General features: G+C 42.9%; 1 protein-coding gene across 9 annotated transcripts; it reads right to left on the reverse strand.

Moving 5' to 3' along the window:
• Nucleotides 1-8,099: 8,099 nt before the first annotated feature.
• LOC123166077 (protein FAR1-RELATED SEQUENCE 7) lies at nucleotides 8,100-11,936 on the reverse strand. Of its 9 annotated transcripts, XR_006483357.1 has the most exons (6): nucleotides 11,561-11,933; nucleotides 10,744-10,892; nucleotides 9,408-10,654; nucleotides 9,065-9,326; nucleotides 8,531-8,983; nucleotides 8,100-8,355 (listed from the first exon to the last, which is right to left on the reverse strand). XR_006483357.1 is itself a non-coding variant. In XM_044583840.1 (4 exons), exons 2-4 carry the CDS (start codon nucleotides 10,885-10,887, stop codon nucleotides 8,318-8,320), a joined length of 393 nt encoding a protein of 130 aa, XP_044439775.1. In that variant the 5' UTR covers nucleotides 10,888-10,892; nucleotides 11,561-11,923; the 3' UTR covers nucleotides 8,100-8,317. The 9 variants fall into 9 exon arrangements, 1 of the variants encoding a protein (XP_044439775.1); XR_006483354.1 differs by having other exon boundaries at nucleotides 8,531-9,326; XR_006483355.1 differs by having other exon boundaries at nucleotides 9,065-10,654.
• Nucleotides 11,937-12,232: the final 296 nt, after the last annotated feature.

Consider the following 12,232-nt stretch of genomic DNA (forward strand, 5'->3'; position numbering starts at 1 on the left):
CGGAGGGCTTCTACATCAACACCATAGCCTCTCCGATGATGTGTGAGTAGTTTACCTCAGACCTTCGGGTCCATAGTTATTAGCTAGATGGCTTCTTCTCTCTCTTTGGGTCTCAATACAAAGTTCTCCACGATTCTCGTGGAGATCTATTCGATGTAATCTTCTTTTGCGGTGTGTTTGTTGAGACCGATGAATTGTGGGTTTATGATCAAGTTTATCTATGAACAATATTTGAATCTTCTCTGAATTCTTTTATGTATGATTGGTTATCTTTGCAAGTCTCTTCGAATTATCAGTTTGGTTTGGCCTACTAGATTGATCTTTCTTGCAATGCGAGAAGTGCTTAGCTTTGGGTTCAATCTTGCGGTGTCCTTTCCCAGTGACAGTAGGGGCAGCAAGGCACGTATTGTATTGTTGCCATCGAGGATAACAAGATGGGGTTTATATCATATTGCATGAGTTTATCCCTCTACATCATGTCATCTTACTTAAAGCGTTACTCTGTTCTTTTGAACTTAATACTCTAGATGCATGCTGGATAGCGGTCGATGTGTGGAGTAATAGTAGTAGATGCAGGCAGGAGTTGGTCTACTTGTCGCGGACGTGATGCCTATATACATGATCATACTTAGATATTCTCATAACTATGCTCAATTCTATCAATTGCTCAAAAGTAATTTGTTCACCCACCGTAATACTTATGCTCTCGAGAGAAGCCACTAGTGAAACCTATGGCCCCCGGGTCTATTCTCCATCATATTAATCTCCCGACAACAAGCTATTTCGGGCGCCGTTTATTTTTCTTTCTTTACTTTTAGTCTTTATCATAAAAATACCAAAAATATTATCTTATCAGATCTCACTTTCGTAAGTGACCGTGAAGGGATTGACAACCCCTTTATTGCGTTGGTTGCGAGGTTTATATTTGTCTGTGTAGGTGCGAGGACTTGTGCGTGGCCTCCTACTGGATTGATACCTTGGTTCTCAAAAACTGAGGGAAATACTTACGCTACTTTGCTGCATCACCCTTTCCTCTTCAAGGGAAAACCAACGCAGTGCTCAAGAGGTAGCAGGGAGATGAGATGGTGGATTACGAATCTACGCCGGCTCAGGAAGGTATGGATATTAATATGGTGTATTACTTACGTGTCGAGTTTCGTGCTATAGGTGAAGAAGAGGATGTGGCCCAGCTGGATTTTGGTCCTAAGAACTCTATCTTCGAGAAGCCAAAAGAACCGGTGAAACACTTGAAGCCATTGTACATCAAAGGTCATATTAACGGATCGCCGGTTGCTAGGATGCTCGTTGATGGTGGTGTTGTGGCAAATCAGCTTCGCCGCCGCGCCTTGCACGCATCGTCGTGTCCCTGGCCGACTGTTGCGTTCGGTGCTGCCGCCGATGGTCGGGGGAGGAGAGGAACCCCGCCGCCGACGACGAAGGCCGAGCCCGCTGCGTCCCGTGCCACCACCGCTACTCGATGGAGGAGAGGGACCACGCCGCCTGTTGACATAGGCTGAGACCAGGCCTGGTCCATACATATTCGGGGCCCTGGGGCGAGACGGCAAAATGGGGCCTTGTGGACAATTTTGTTTAGAATATATTGTATTTCGAAAGCAATTCAGTACATAGCATAGATTGATGGTCCAAAGAACTTGTTGACGCTCAAAAGTGGCATGATCATGAAGAGTAGTTTGAAGCTATGTCAAGATTAATTCAAACTTATTACTGAAAGTCACCATGAGATGGCTCTCTTCAAGAAGATCAAGATGGGTATGAAGATGGTCTAAAACGGAGCTCGGATGCAAAAGTTATGACAAGTTCAGAGATGCTCATGTTGACACCAGATTAAAGAATGGCTTGAAACACAATTAAGATGGCCTCAAATGGAAAAAGGTTTCAACATGAAAGTTGTGCGTCTCGTCGAAGCGGTTGATTTTGATAAAAAAACATCTCAATCGGAGTTCGTATGCAAAAGTTAGAGCCGAAAATGCGCGGCTGCATCAGGATGGCTGGACACTCCGGGAATGATCATCCGGGTTTTGGATTTCTCCGAGGTAATACAAAAGATCGCTCTTCTAAGTGGCACAAAGATACCATCATCTTGCTCTTCTAAGTATGAAAACCTTGTCAAAACTGATAGCAACTTGAACCATTTGTGTTTTTCTTTTCACTTTCTTTTCTTATTGATAAACAGTTTTTAGAACACACATCCCCATACAATTGCAGAAAAACTATCAATACAGGGAACAAAAGCACCTGAATATGGGCATATGGCTTGATGTCGAATTGTCGATGTAGCTTCCAAGATTTGCAAGGCTGCAACAGTTATTCCCCGTACCCCCTTCTCAACCCTGGATCCAATGAAGCTTTGAAGAACAGGCCAAGAGAGGAGTATGAACTAGGAAGAGAAGAATTGCAGATGTCAGATGGAGCAATTAAAGACGGAGAGGCGGGATGTTTAACAGTGAATGAAAAGACTACTTGATTAGGCGAAGGAGGGATACGTACCATCTCTGATGCGGGACGTTGAGGATGCAATGAGAGATGATTGGGGAAGGGAATAGTACCATCGGTTTCCATTAATGGATGCACGGGAGTGGCACCTCGAATTTGGAAGTGCACTGGAGCGGCGGCGCTGTTCTTTGGGATTGGAGAATTCGGGGAGGAGCCGAGGAGACTGGAGGGGATCGATGGATTTAATTATTTTTTGAGGCAAAGGAGATCGATGGAGTGCTGCAGCAGCGTAGCGAACTAACGATCGATTCCTTCGGTCCGTGAGTGCTAGCTACGTGGTGGGCTTGGGCTTTCTTTTTTTTCCTCTTCTTTTTCTGGACCTAATACGTATATTGTAGTCTTACCTGGCCGGGGCCCCTACCTCCCAGGGGCCCAGGGCGGTCGCCCCGTTGCCCCGGCCTATGAGCCGGCCCTGGCTGAGACCCTGCACCCCGCTCCGCTGCCACTGCTCGAGGGAGGAGGGTCGTGCGTTGTCGCCCGTCGGGCGTGTGGGTTTTATTTTAGCGAGGGGTGGCGGCGATAGGTGCGGGAAGGCAGGGGCTAGAAGAGATGCAATCGCGGAGAAGTTAGCAATTAGATTTGCGTGATTGTAGGGGCGTCGGGCGCGTAGGTGGAATATGGGTGTGCTTGGTTCAAGTCCTGGACCTCATGCCTGGGAAAAATCAATGCCTAATGTTGGCCTGGGAGAAAGAAGAAATTTGCCTGGCCAGGCATGTGTGTGGATGTGCTGTTTGGTTGGAAGCCTGGACTGCGAGAAATGTTTAAACATTAAAAAAATATAGATTGCCGGTGTGATGTAACAGAGCGTACATCATGCATGTATCAAGTACAGGCTAAACAAGATGCCTGGAACCCAGGCATCCGGTTCCATCCGCCCGGACCAGGCTAAACAAGTTGCCTCGGAACTGGCCAGGCTAATCAAGAGCAGGTGACCACCGGGCCAGGCATGTGTCTGAGATTTCAGGTTACAAACCAAACACCACCAGGCACGTCTCAGGAGGCTTCCAGGCCAGGCCAATGTGTCCCAGGACTTGAACCAAACACACCCTATTTCTCTGCAGGAGAAGCACGGATAGCCAATGGAAATTGCTACGTGCACACCATAGAGGTATTAGATCAATGATGGTTGTTAGATTCAGATTTGTGGGACTAATCGTGCGGTGGTAAATGAGTCGTCCGGTGTGCCGGGGGTAATTGCGGGGTGCACTTAAGAAAATTCTTGTTAGATTGTTTAATAGAAGTGGAGAAGCGGAGAAGTGGAGAATCGCATGTCAGTCCAATGATGCATGTGGTTTCCTTCTAAGCTGATGTCCACTTTATTTATGGTCTTTTTTTTTCCTGATTTTTTTTGTTTCTTGTTGCTGCATTATATTTGTGGGGGTTTAGATGTGATATCCTTAAAAAACATCTAGATGTGAATTAGACAAACTGATCTTGAATTCCCGTCCGGTACAGATAATATTCAGATTGCAATTTGGTCGTTTGAAAAGACAAGATCGTCTATAATTAGAAGGAAACCCGCATATAATTAGAAGGTGGTAATCAAGCTAATATTAACTTGAAATCCAGCCCGGACGTGATTATTATAGCAGTTATTGCTAATCTTTTTGCAGGGAGGGTGTGATCCCTAGACCTCTCTCTGGTTCTTCTCCATATACAGGATTATATACATGTGTGCATGGACAAATCATCTTGGAGTTTTGCTTAGAACACATATTCTTTTGTCAATCTGTCGCATCACAATATCTAGATGGCCAAGTACACGACTTCCATCCGTGCACCACTCCGGCTGTCTCTACTTCTTCTCGTATGCATTGCTACTACCACACAAGGTAAGCCATCAATACGAAAGGGCGTCTTCACCTCCGATAATCTATCTTTACAACATATATCTGCACGCACAGGTTATGTATACACACGTAATAATTTAATTTTGCATTTCTGCTGGAAGTAGCTTGACAACTGCCTTTTTTCCGTTCATGTGCCATCTGGTGCTTCTTGTTAATCAATTCGAAATAATACTGATGTAATTGTTTGTCTGTTTTTCCATAGGCCAAATCATCGACGGCATGAATAATCGTAAGATCAGTTTACCAGGCGGGCTGTGCGTCTACAGAAAAAAGACTAAGGCCTTCTGCTGCCTTGCAAAGCCTGATTCGTGCCACATCGAGCTCTATTATTGCAACTTAGATTGCAAAAGATATGCAGACGTTGCGGCGATGACAACACCTCCTTCAGCTATCCTCCCTCCACTCCCATAGAATTAAACTTTTATTCAACGAAATAATATGTTATGCATGCGAGTAAGTTTGTCTTGTGATGCAGAGAATTTATCTTGATTATGGTGACAAAATAAAAGCCGAGCAATTTGCCGTGGGACGGGGAAGTTTTGTTTTCTAATTACCCATGTAAAACACGTCCGATCAAACCTCCAGCTTCAGATGTTCTCAGATATACTATGAGATGGAAACATTCAATCATATTACGTGCATACAAACAGTGCTTTGCATGTAATTATTTGTCGAAATTTCATTTCACATGCAACAATTCAGAAATAATCGGATTAAAAAAGTAAAGCCGAGCCACCTATTATCATACAAAGCCCTGTTTTTTTTACTAATTACCGTGGAGCAATAGCCGCAATGTCTTAGATTACCAAAAGCACAACACCGATTTTAATTAATGAATGATCCTCTTTTAGAGATCGTTTCGATCCGTCAGATGAAAATGACACGGTAGCGAGCACCTTCCTCATGAATACCAATGCCATCTAAGGAGGAATCTGCGGTTCTGAACCATTTTTCCTCGGAGCGCGATCAGGTCTACTCCTGCGCTACAAGGCCAACAACCAGTTCACCAAACAATTGTTGTCAAGCTCTCCAAAGAAACAAGAACTAGTGATAATAAAGCTGGGTTTTCAGTCACAATGGGTGGATATGATAATTGAGTGTTTCTCCTCTATGAGTTATAGAATCAAATTCAATAATACAGAGACCGATGAGTTTATACCCACGAGGGGTTTGTGACAAGGGGACCCTTTACCCCCATATCTTTTCTTGATCTGTTCTGAGGGCCTCTCCAGTTTGCTGGCTCATGAGGAAGACATTGGAGGAATTGAAGGTATTCGAGTATGTAGGAATGCTCCTTCGATTTCCCACCTTCTTTTTGCTGCTGACTCCCTTATTTTGCTGAGAGCAACAAATAATAATGCAGATACCATTAAAAGGGTCTTGGTCTCTTGGACACAAACTCTACTAGTTCAGGCCAGCGTGTAAGTACAGCTAAGTCTAGCATTTTCTTTAGCCCTAACACTAGTGTTTTAGTCAGGGAAGATATTTGTGGTAGACTAGAGATAATAACTGAACTCTGTTAGATAAGTATCTAGGCCGACCCACCATGTTTGTGGTGGATAGAAGTGACAGTTTTCAGCATCTAATTGACAGAGCTTGTCAACGGCTAAAAGGTTGGAAATAAAAAATTCTATCAATGCAAGGTAAAGAAATATTATCGAAATCTGTGGCTCAAGAAATTCATTGTATGTTATGTCTGTTTTTAAATTGCCTAAAGGGATTTGCAAGTCAATTACCGATGAGATAGCGGGGAGATGGAGAAGAAAAGAAGAAGATGCACTGGTATGCGCGGTGGAAAATGTGCGTCCCAAAGAAGAAGGATGGTATGGGGTTTAGAGACCTTCACAACTTTAATCTTGGTATGTTAGCAAAGCAGTGTTGGTGACTTCTCCAAAATCCCGACTCTCTATGTGCGCAAGTGCTGAGTGCTAAGTACTATCCAGATGGTGACATACTAAAAGCATGCCCACAGAAAGGTTCCTCGTTCACATGGCAAAGCATTGTTGCAGGAATTCAGACCTTTAAAAGAGGATGCATTTGGTGGGTGGGATCAGATTCACACATAAACATTTGGGAAGACCCTTGGATCCCTTGTAGTACAGTCTAGAAAAATCATAACACCAAGAGGAGGGATAATGTTGAGTAAGGTCGAAGAGATAATTGACCCCCACACGGGGACAGTGGGATGAGGTTCACATTGAGTCTGTATTTTCCGTAATTTATGTCAATAGAACTATGCAAATTTTTTTCCATGTTGAGGCAATGGAAGACTTCGTGGCCTGAAACTTCACAAGATCTCGGACCTTCTCTGTCCGTTCGTCCTACCATGTGGAACTTGACCACTTGTTTGGGCATCATTTTTTGAGAGGAGATAGCCCAGTGAGTGCAAATATTAACACAATTTCGAAAGATCTTTGGCAGCTCCGAATCCTTGAAAAAATTAAGCATTTTGGATGGAAAATTCTAGAGGGATACTACCATGCTTGGGCGTGCTGGCGGGTAGACACATTCCTCTTATACCCGAATATCCCTTACGTAAAATTGTATTTGAAGATATCCAACACTGCCTCTTTACCCGTTCACGGGCAAAGGATGTATGGGCAGAACTAGGCCTAATCGATCGAACAACTGTTATACAGGATCGCTTCGGCTCAGTCAACTCAGAAACTCTTATCCATCTATACTTAGTTGTGCGTGACATACCTGTTGCTGAATTGATCCTGGTGGCTATGTGGTACATCTAATGGCAGAGATGACAGAGTACAAAAGGAAATACTATCCAGACTCCAAATCATACGGCCATGACTATACGGGTGTTAGCTACAAATTTCTATCGACACCGAACCAGCTAGTTCGTAAGATTGATCACATGTGGAAAAAACAGCCAAGTGAGGGGACTGTAAAAATTAATATCGACGCGTCATTTCATGCTAAAACTTTATCGGGAGTTAATGGTGCTGTGGCGAGGGACAACCATGTAAATTTTATAGCAGCAGCAACCTGGGAATTACCTCTCTAATGTTGAATCAACTTTTTTTAAAGATTCCAATGTTGAATCAACTAAGCTGGATTGATTCTAGCAGCAAATATTGGGTGCAGTAAAATAATCATTGAGTCTGATAGCATGTTTGCTTTGGAGGTGTTAACCAATTCCGATTCATATGTGGGCCCTGATGTATCGACCTTAACAAAATGCAATCAACTGGCTTTACACTTTGCTAGTGTCAGTTTTATTTACTGAGACAATATCAGGTGGAAACCACATATTCAGTGGAAGCATGAAAACTTGAGCATAGGCTGTTGGATCTTGTATCTATGGACTAGATTCAGCCATAACTGCTACATGCAGTTTTGCAGGAAAACGCCCGCTGCCAGCAATTCTATTTTACACATAACCCCCTACCGACTGCAAGTATTACAACAAGTCTGCACATGTCCCCACGTACGCCTGTGCTTCTCCATATATGATCCCCATAGCACAGCTAGCTTAATTTGATATTATAATAGCATTTAGATTAGAATCATAATATAATATTGAAGTCTGCCCAGTTCCTTGTAAATCCAAGTAGAACAAACAACAGCCACAACCATTGCCCAGATCATTTTCGTCAAACAAAATCAAAACCATTGCCCAGCTCCAGAACACACCTGCACTTCGCACAACACATTCCAACAATTGAAATCATTGTCTAAATAATAAACTTAAAGCAATCAGGCCAGTTGCACACAGTGTCATTATGCAGCATCAATATTATTCAGTCACTTAAGATAATGCTTTACTGCAGTACAAAGTTACAAAATAGAGCATCATTAACTGATGGCAAATCTGTAGCTTTATACATCGATCAGTCATAGAGCACATAGCTAGCTCATAACTTGCATAAGTCTGGCGCCAATAGCTAATGGCTCCAGTACACTAGATAAGAACATCACAATGCCATAGTGTATTAGTCCTAATAACTTGCAGAAGCCAGTAGTGCCACCAAGCAACCTGGAACAAAAAAGTTCAATTGGTCAGGGCATTAGGAAAAATAGCAAGAAATTATACCTAATTTTTTTAAACGAATTTCAAAACAAATCTACAAATATAGATACATTAGTGCGTTATATTTATTAGCAAGCAAAATTTTAGAAGTATTCTCTAAACTAAATCCAAAGGAATGTACCATAATCATGTCTTCTGCACTTCCTTTTTCTTGGTCTTCTCTTTTTGTCCTTTCTTTCCACCCTTATCCCTGTATCCCTCAGTCTTTTTATTCTACCCCTTGAACGAATATCATTTGGAGGATGGATATCAACCTCACTTGGAATGGAACAACCTAGAAATTCCTCATATTCTTCTGTTTGAGTTTGTTCTTCGCTGGAACTAGAGTAGACCATTTCTCTCCAAGTGCGAAAATGTGGTCTCTCAAGAATTGTATGCCGACCCGAGAAAGCTTCGCTTGTACTAAAAGTTCTTCCATCTTCTCACGTGTGTTTGAAACTAGTTTTTGTATCTCCGGATCAATTGAACTGCTCTCATTGGCCTCCAACAGAATGCCATCTTCATCAAAGACTGGCTCTGTTTTGCACTCTTTTCTAAACCTTTTGAGTACATAGTGCTCTGGCAGTTCCTTTACCTGGGCGGTTCTTAGGACATGGATCAGATGACGACACGGGATACCATGTGTCTCAAACAACTTACATGTGCAAGAACCTACCATGGTTGTTGTGTTGTAAGTTACCACCCTTAGTTTCTTATAACCATCACGTATAGTTACTGTTTTCACCTCACCTTCATGTGCCATCATCTCAACAAGGCAATGATCCCTATCAACAACTCATGTTGAAAATCCTCAAATACCTCATGCGTGAAAACCTCACTGCCATGCTTTTCAATCGCCCAAGATGTCTTCAACACAGGCATCGTATGTAGGCTAAGATGGTCCTCTTGCAACTCTTTATGACGTTGTTCTTCCAAAACTGTGTCAAATCGAAGCCAAAACTCAACCAAAGCATGTTTGTAACCGATAATACGTGAGAAAAAAATTGGCACTCTCTGACCTTGAAGTGGTCCTCATAAGCCCTGACAAAGCTATTTCTTTAAAGTAAGCTGGTATCCATGATTCTCGAAGGCTGAACCTTTTACTGAACCAATCATCATCTTCCAGCCCATACTCCGACATAATTTCCTTCCATCGTTCCTCAAACTCGGTAGGAGTTTCAGAAGACCACACACACCGACCTAATCGTTCATGGAAATCCTCATCGGTATTCAAATCAGGGCCAACCTTCTGCAGAATCTTATTCATAATATGCCACATGCATAGCCTATGTGTGGCTGCTGGGAAAACTTCCCTTATTGCATTGTCCATGCTACTACATTCTTCGGTTATTATAAACCTAGGTGCAGACCCTCCCATAGCTTTCAAGAATGTGCGGAACAACCACTTATAGGAATCAGCCTTCTCATCGTGTAACATTACAGCACCAAAACAAACACTTGCCTTATGGTGATTGATTCCAGTAAAGGGAGTGAATATCATGTTATATTGATTGGTGCTATATGTCGAGTCAAAGGACACAAGCTCTCCAAATAGAGCATAATTTTTCCTACATGTGGCATCCGCCCAGAACACATGTACCAGCCTACCCTTATCATCAAGAACATAATCAAAATAAAAGCCTGAATTTGCAAGATGTTTTCTGGCAAGCTGGTCAACGAACATTTGAGCATCCGATGACTTGATGAGGCACCTAAGGTTTCGGTGGTAATTCTGCAAGTCCCTCTTCTTACAACCAACATGCTCAAACCCCCCCAAACCTACACGAAGGAACCTGTATGCCAAGGATGTGCCGATGCTAGCTCTATGGCAGTTCCATAATGTAGTTTTCGCTTGCTTGCTAACTTTCCTGTTTGATCTAATGAATTGTTTTTAGTTGGCGATACAAGTGTGTGTGTGCTCCTGTTCGAAAAGAGTCACAATGTACCTATTATCAACCGTACGTTTGACCGCAAGTTTAGCCTCACACCCACATCTAGCGATTTTCCTCTCATATTTTCTCTTACTGCCAATGCCAAGTAACAAGTTTTCCTTACCTTTCTGCTCCTGGCGGAAACCTTCACGATCACAGTAGAAACGCTTGTGAGTAATGACACCATTGGCTGTCTTATGTTGTCCTACACGTACTGAAAAACCAACATGATGTGCATAAGCTTCATAGAAATCCTTGGCTGCGTTCAAATCTGTAAAGGTCATCCCTATGGCTGGCCTAATGTCATCATCACACTCTGGAGTACAAGATGAGCGCTGAAATTTTCACGAAAATCCCAACGGATTTATAATGCTGGAATACAAGAAACTATAAGCATGTACATATTAGTTAGACAAGTACTTACACAGAATGGTGCACTGTACATTTTCTGCGGGGTGGTGAATACATTTTCCGAACTTGGTCTAGTGTGGATGGCTGATTCTGCATCAGACTGGACATCGCAAATAGTCAAAGGTGGAGCCTTGCTCAGTTCACTGTGGCATTCCATAGCTACTGCACAGAGAAGATATACAGTTTGTAAGTGGAAAGCAAATTATCATAGGAGTCGGTCAATATGTGTCTTCTGGAATAGCATGCAATAAAATAAACTGTTAGAAAGAACATTCAAGTGTTAGGAATACCTAATCTCAGATAGGACCTACCTGTTGCTGCATTAATATAACAACTACATACCAGATGAATTAGACTTTACCAACTTCCTCAAGACGAAAATCTAAACTGAACTTGTTGGATCTTGGTTTGGGTGTACACTGATCTTGTATGCCCAGTTTTTCAGTGTATAATAAGTTATTTGATCATGGACTATGCATGCTGGAAATATGTGTTTTTTGCATCACATAAACTGAGAGTTCAAGTGTTCTACATTCCAGTTGGTGACAGATTCTTGTGATGAACGACTGTGTACGTGGTTGCTCTCAGTTATGGCTATATCTAGTGTAAAAAGTTTTCTGGATATGCTTATTTTCAGATCTACAGAGAGGCTACTGAAACTGCTTCAGTTGAGGAAAAAGGCTTTGTAGATCTTGTTCAGAAGGCTAATCTTGAAGGAGACAACCAGAATCCACGACCTTTTCCTCTATATTTCCTTGGTAAATCTAGCCCAACTAGAAGAGAATATGGCACATCATATAAGATGAACAATGTGATAGAAATTCTCATACCTTCGGAACGGGATCCAGTACCAATTCGATGGGGAGCGCTCAGAGGAGGATTGGCGCGGTACGCCAGCCGCCGGAGAGAGAGAAGCCAGCTGCCGCAGCAGAATTAGCCTCGCCGGTCGGTCGCCGGCCCTGTGGGAACGAGGTCGTCGTGGTGGGTTGGCGCAGTGGGCCACCCGCCGGAGAGGAGAGAAGGCAGCCGCTGGAGAGGAATTAGTCGCGCCGGTCGCCGGTCGCCGGCCGTGCGCGGAACGAGGGCGTCTTGCTGGGCGAAGCCACCATCTCCAGATCCCCTAACCCTAGTTGTTGATGGAAGGAAATTGAATCGGGATAGCTCCATGGATTAAGGCACGGGATGGCTCAGCTTCCGTTAGGTTGTTGTACCACGGTACATTAAGATTACGGGGTTGTTTTTGCAGTTTGTACAGCTTATCATCTCACACCACACACTTCCTATCCAACGGCACATGATCAAGTTTCCATGCTTCCACTGAATATATGGTTTCCATTAGATATGTACTCTTATTTACTATAGTAGAGAAGCCAATTTAGTTGTTGATAGTCTAGCTAAACATTTTTTTAGTTCGAGTTTGTCTGAAACTTGGGAGTCCGATGCTCCTGACTTTATTCTTCCTCTAATAGTAAATGATATGACAATTTTATAAGAATAAAGTT

This window comes from Triticum aestivum, chromosome 7D (assembly GCF_018294505.1).
Source record: "Triticum aestivum cultivar Chinese Spring chromosome 7D, IWGSC CS RefSeq v2.1, whole genome shotgun sequence".
Taxonomy (NCBI): domain Eukaryota; kingdom Viridiplantae; phylum Streptophyta; class Magnoliopsida; order Poales; family Poaceae; genus Triticum; species Triticum aestivum.

Excerpts from the sequence above, each read along its gene's own strand:
- LOC123166077 (XM_044583840.1), bottom strand. The coding sequence starts at position 10,887 with ATGGAATGCCACAGTGAACTGAGCAAGGCTCCACCTTTGACTATTTGC. Across the intron at positions 10,655-10,743 it reads TGTACAGTGCACCATTCTGT|CGCTCATCTTGTACTCCAGA; the intron begins GTAAGTACTTGT and ends TGAAAATTTCAG. Across the intron at positions 8,356-10,443 it reads TTTCCGCCAGGAGCAGAAAG|GTTGCTTGGTGGCACTACTG; the intron begins GTAAGGAAAACT and ends TTTTTGTTCCAG.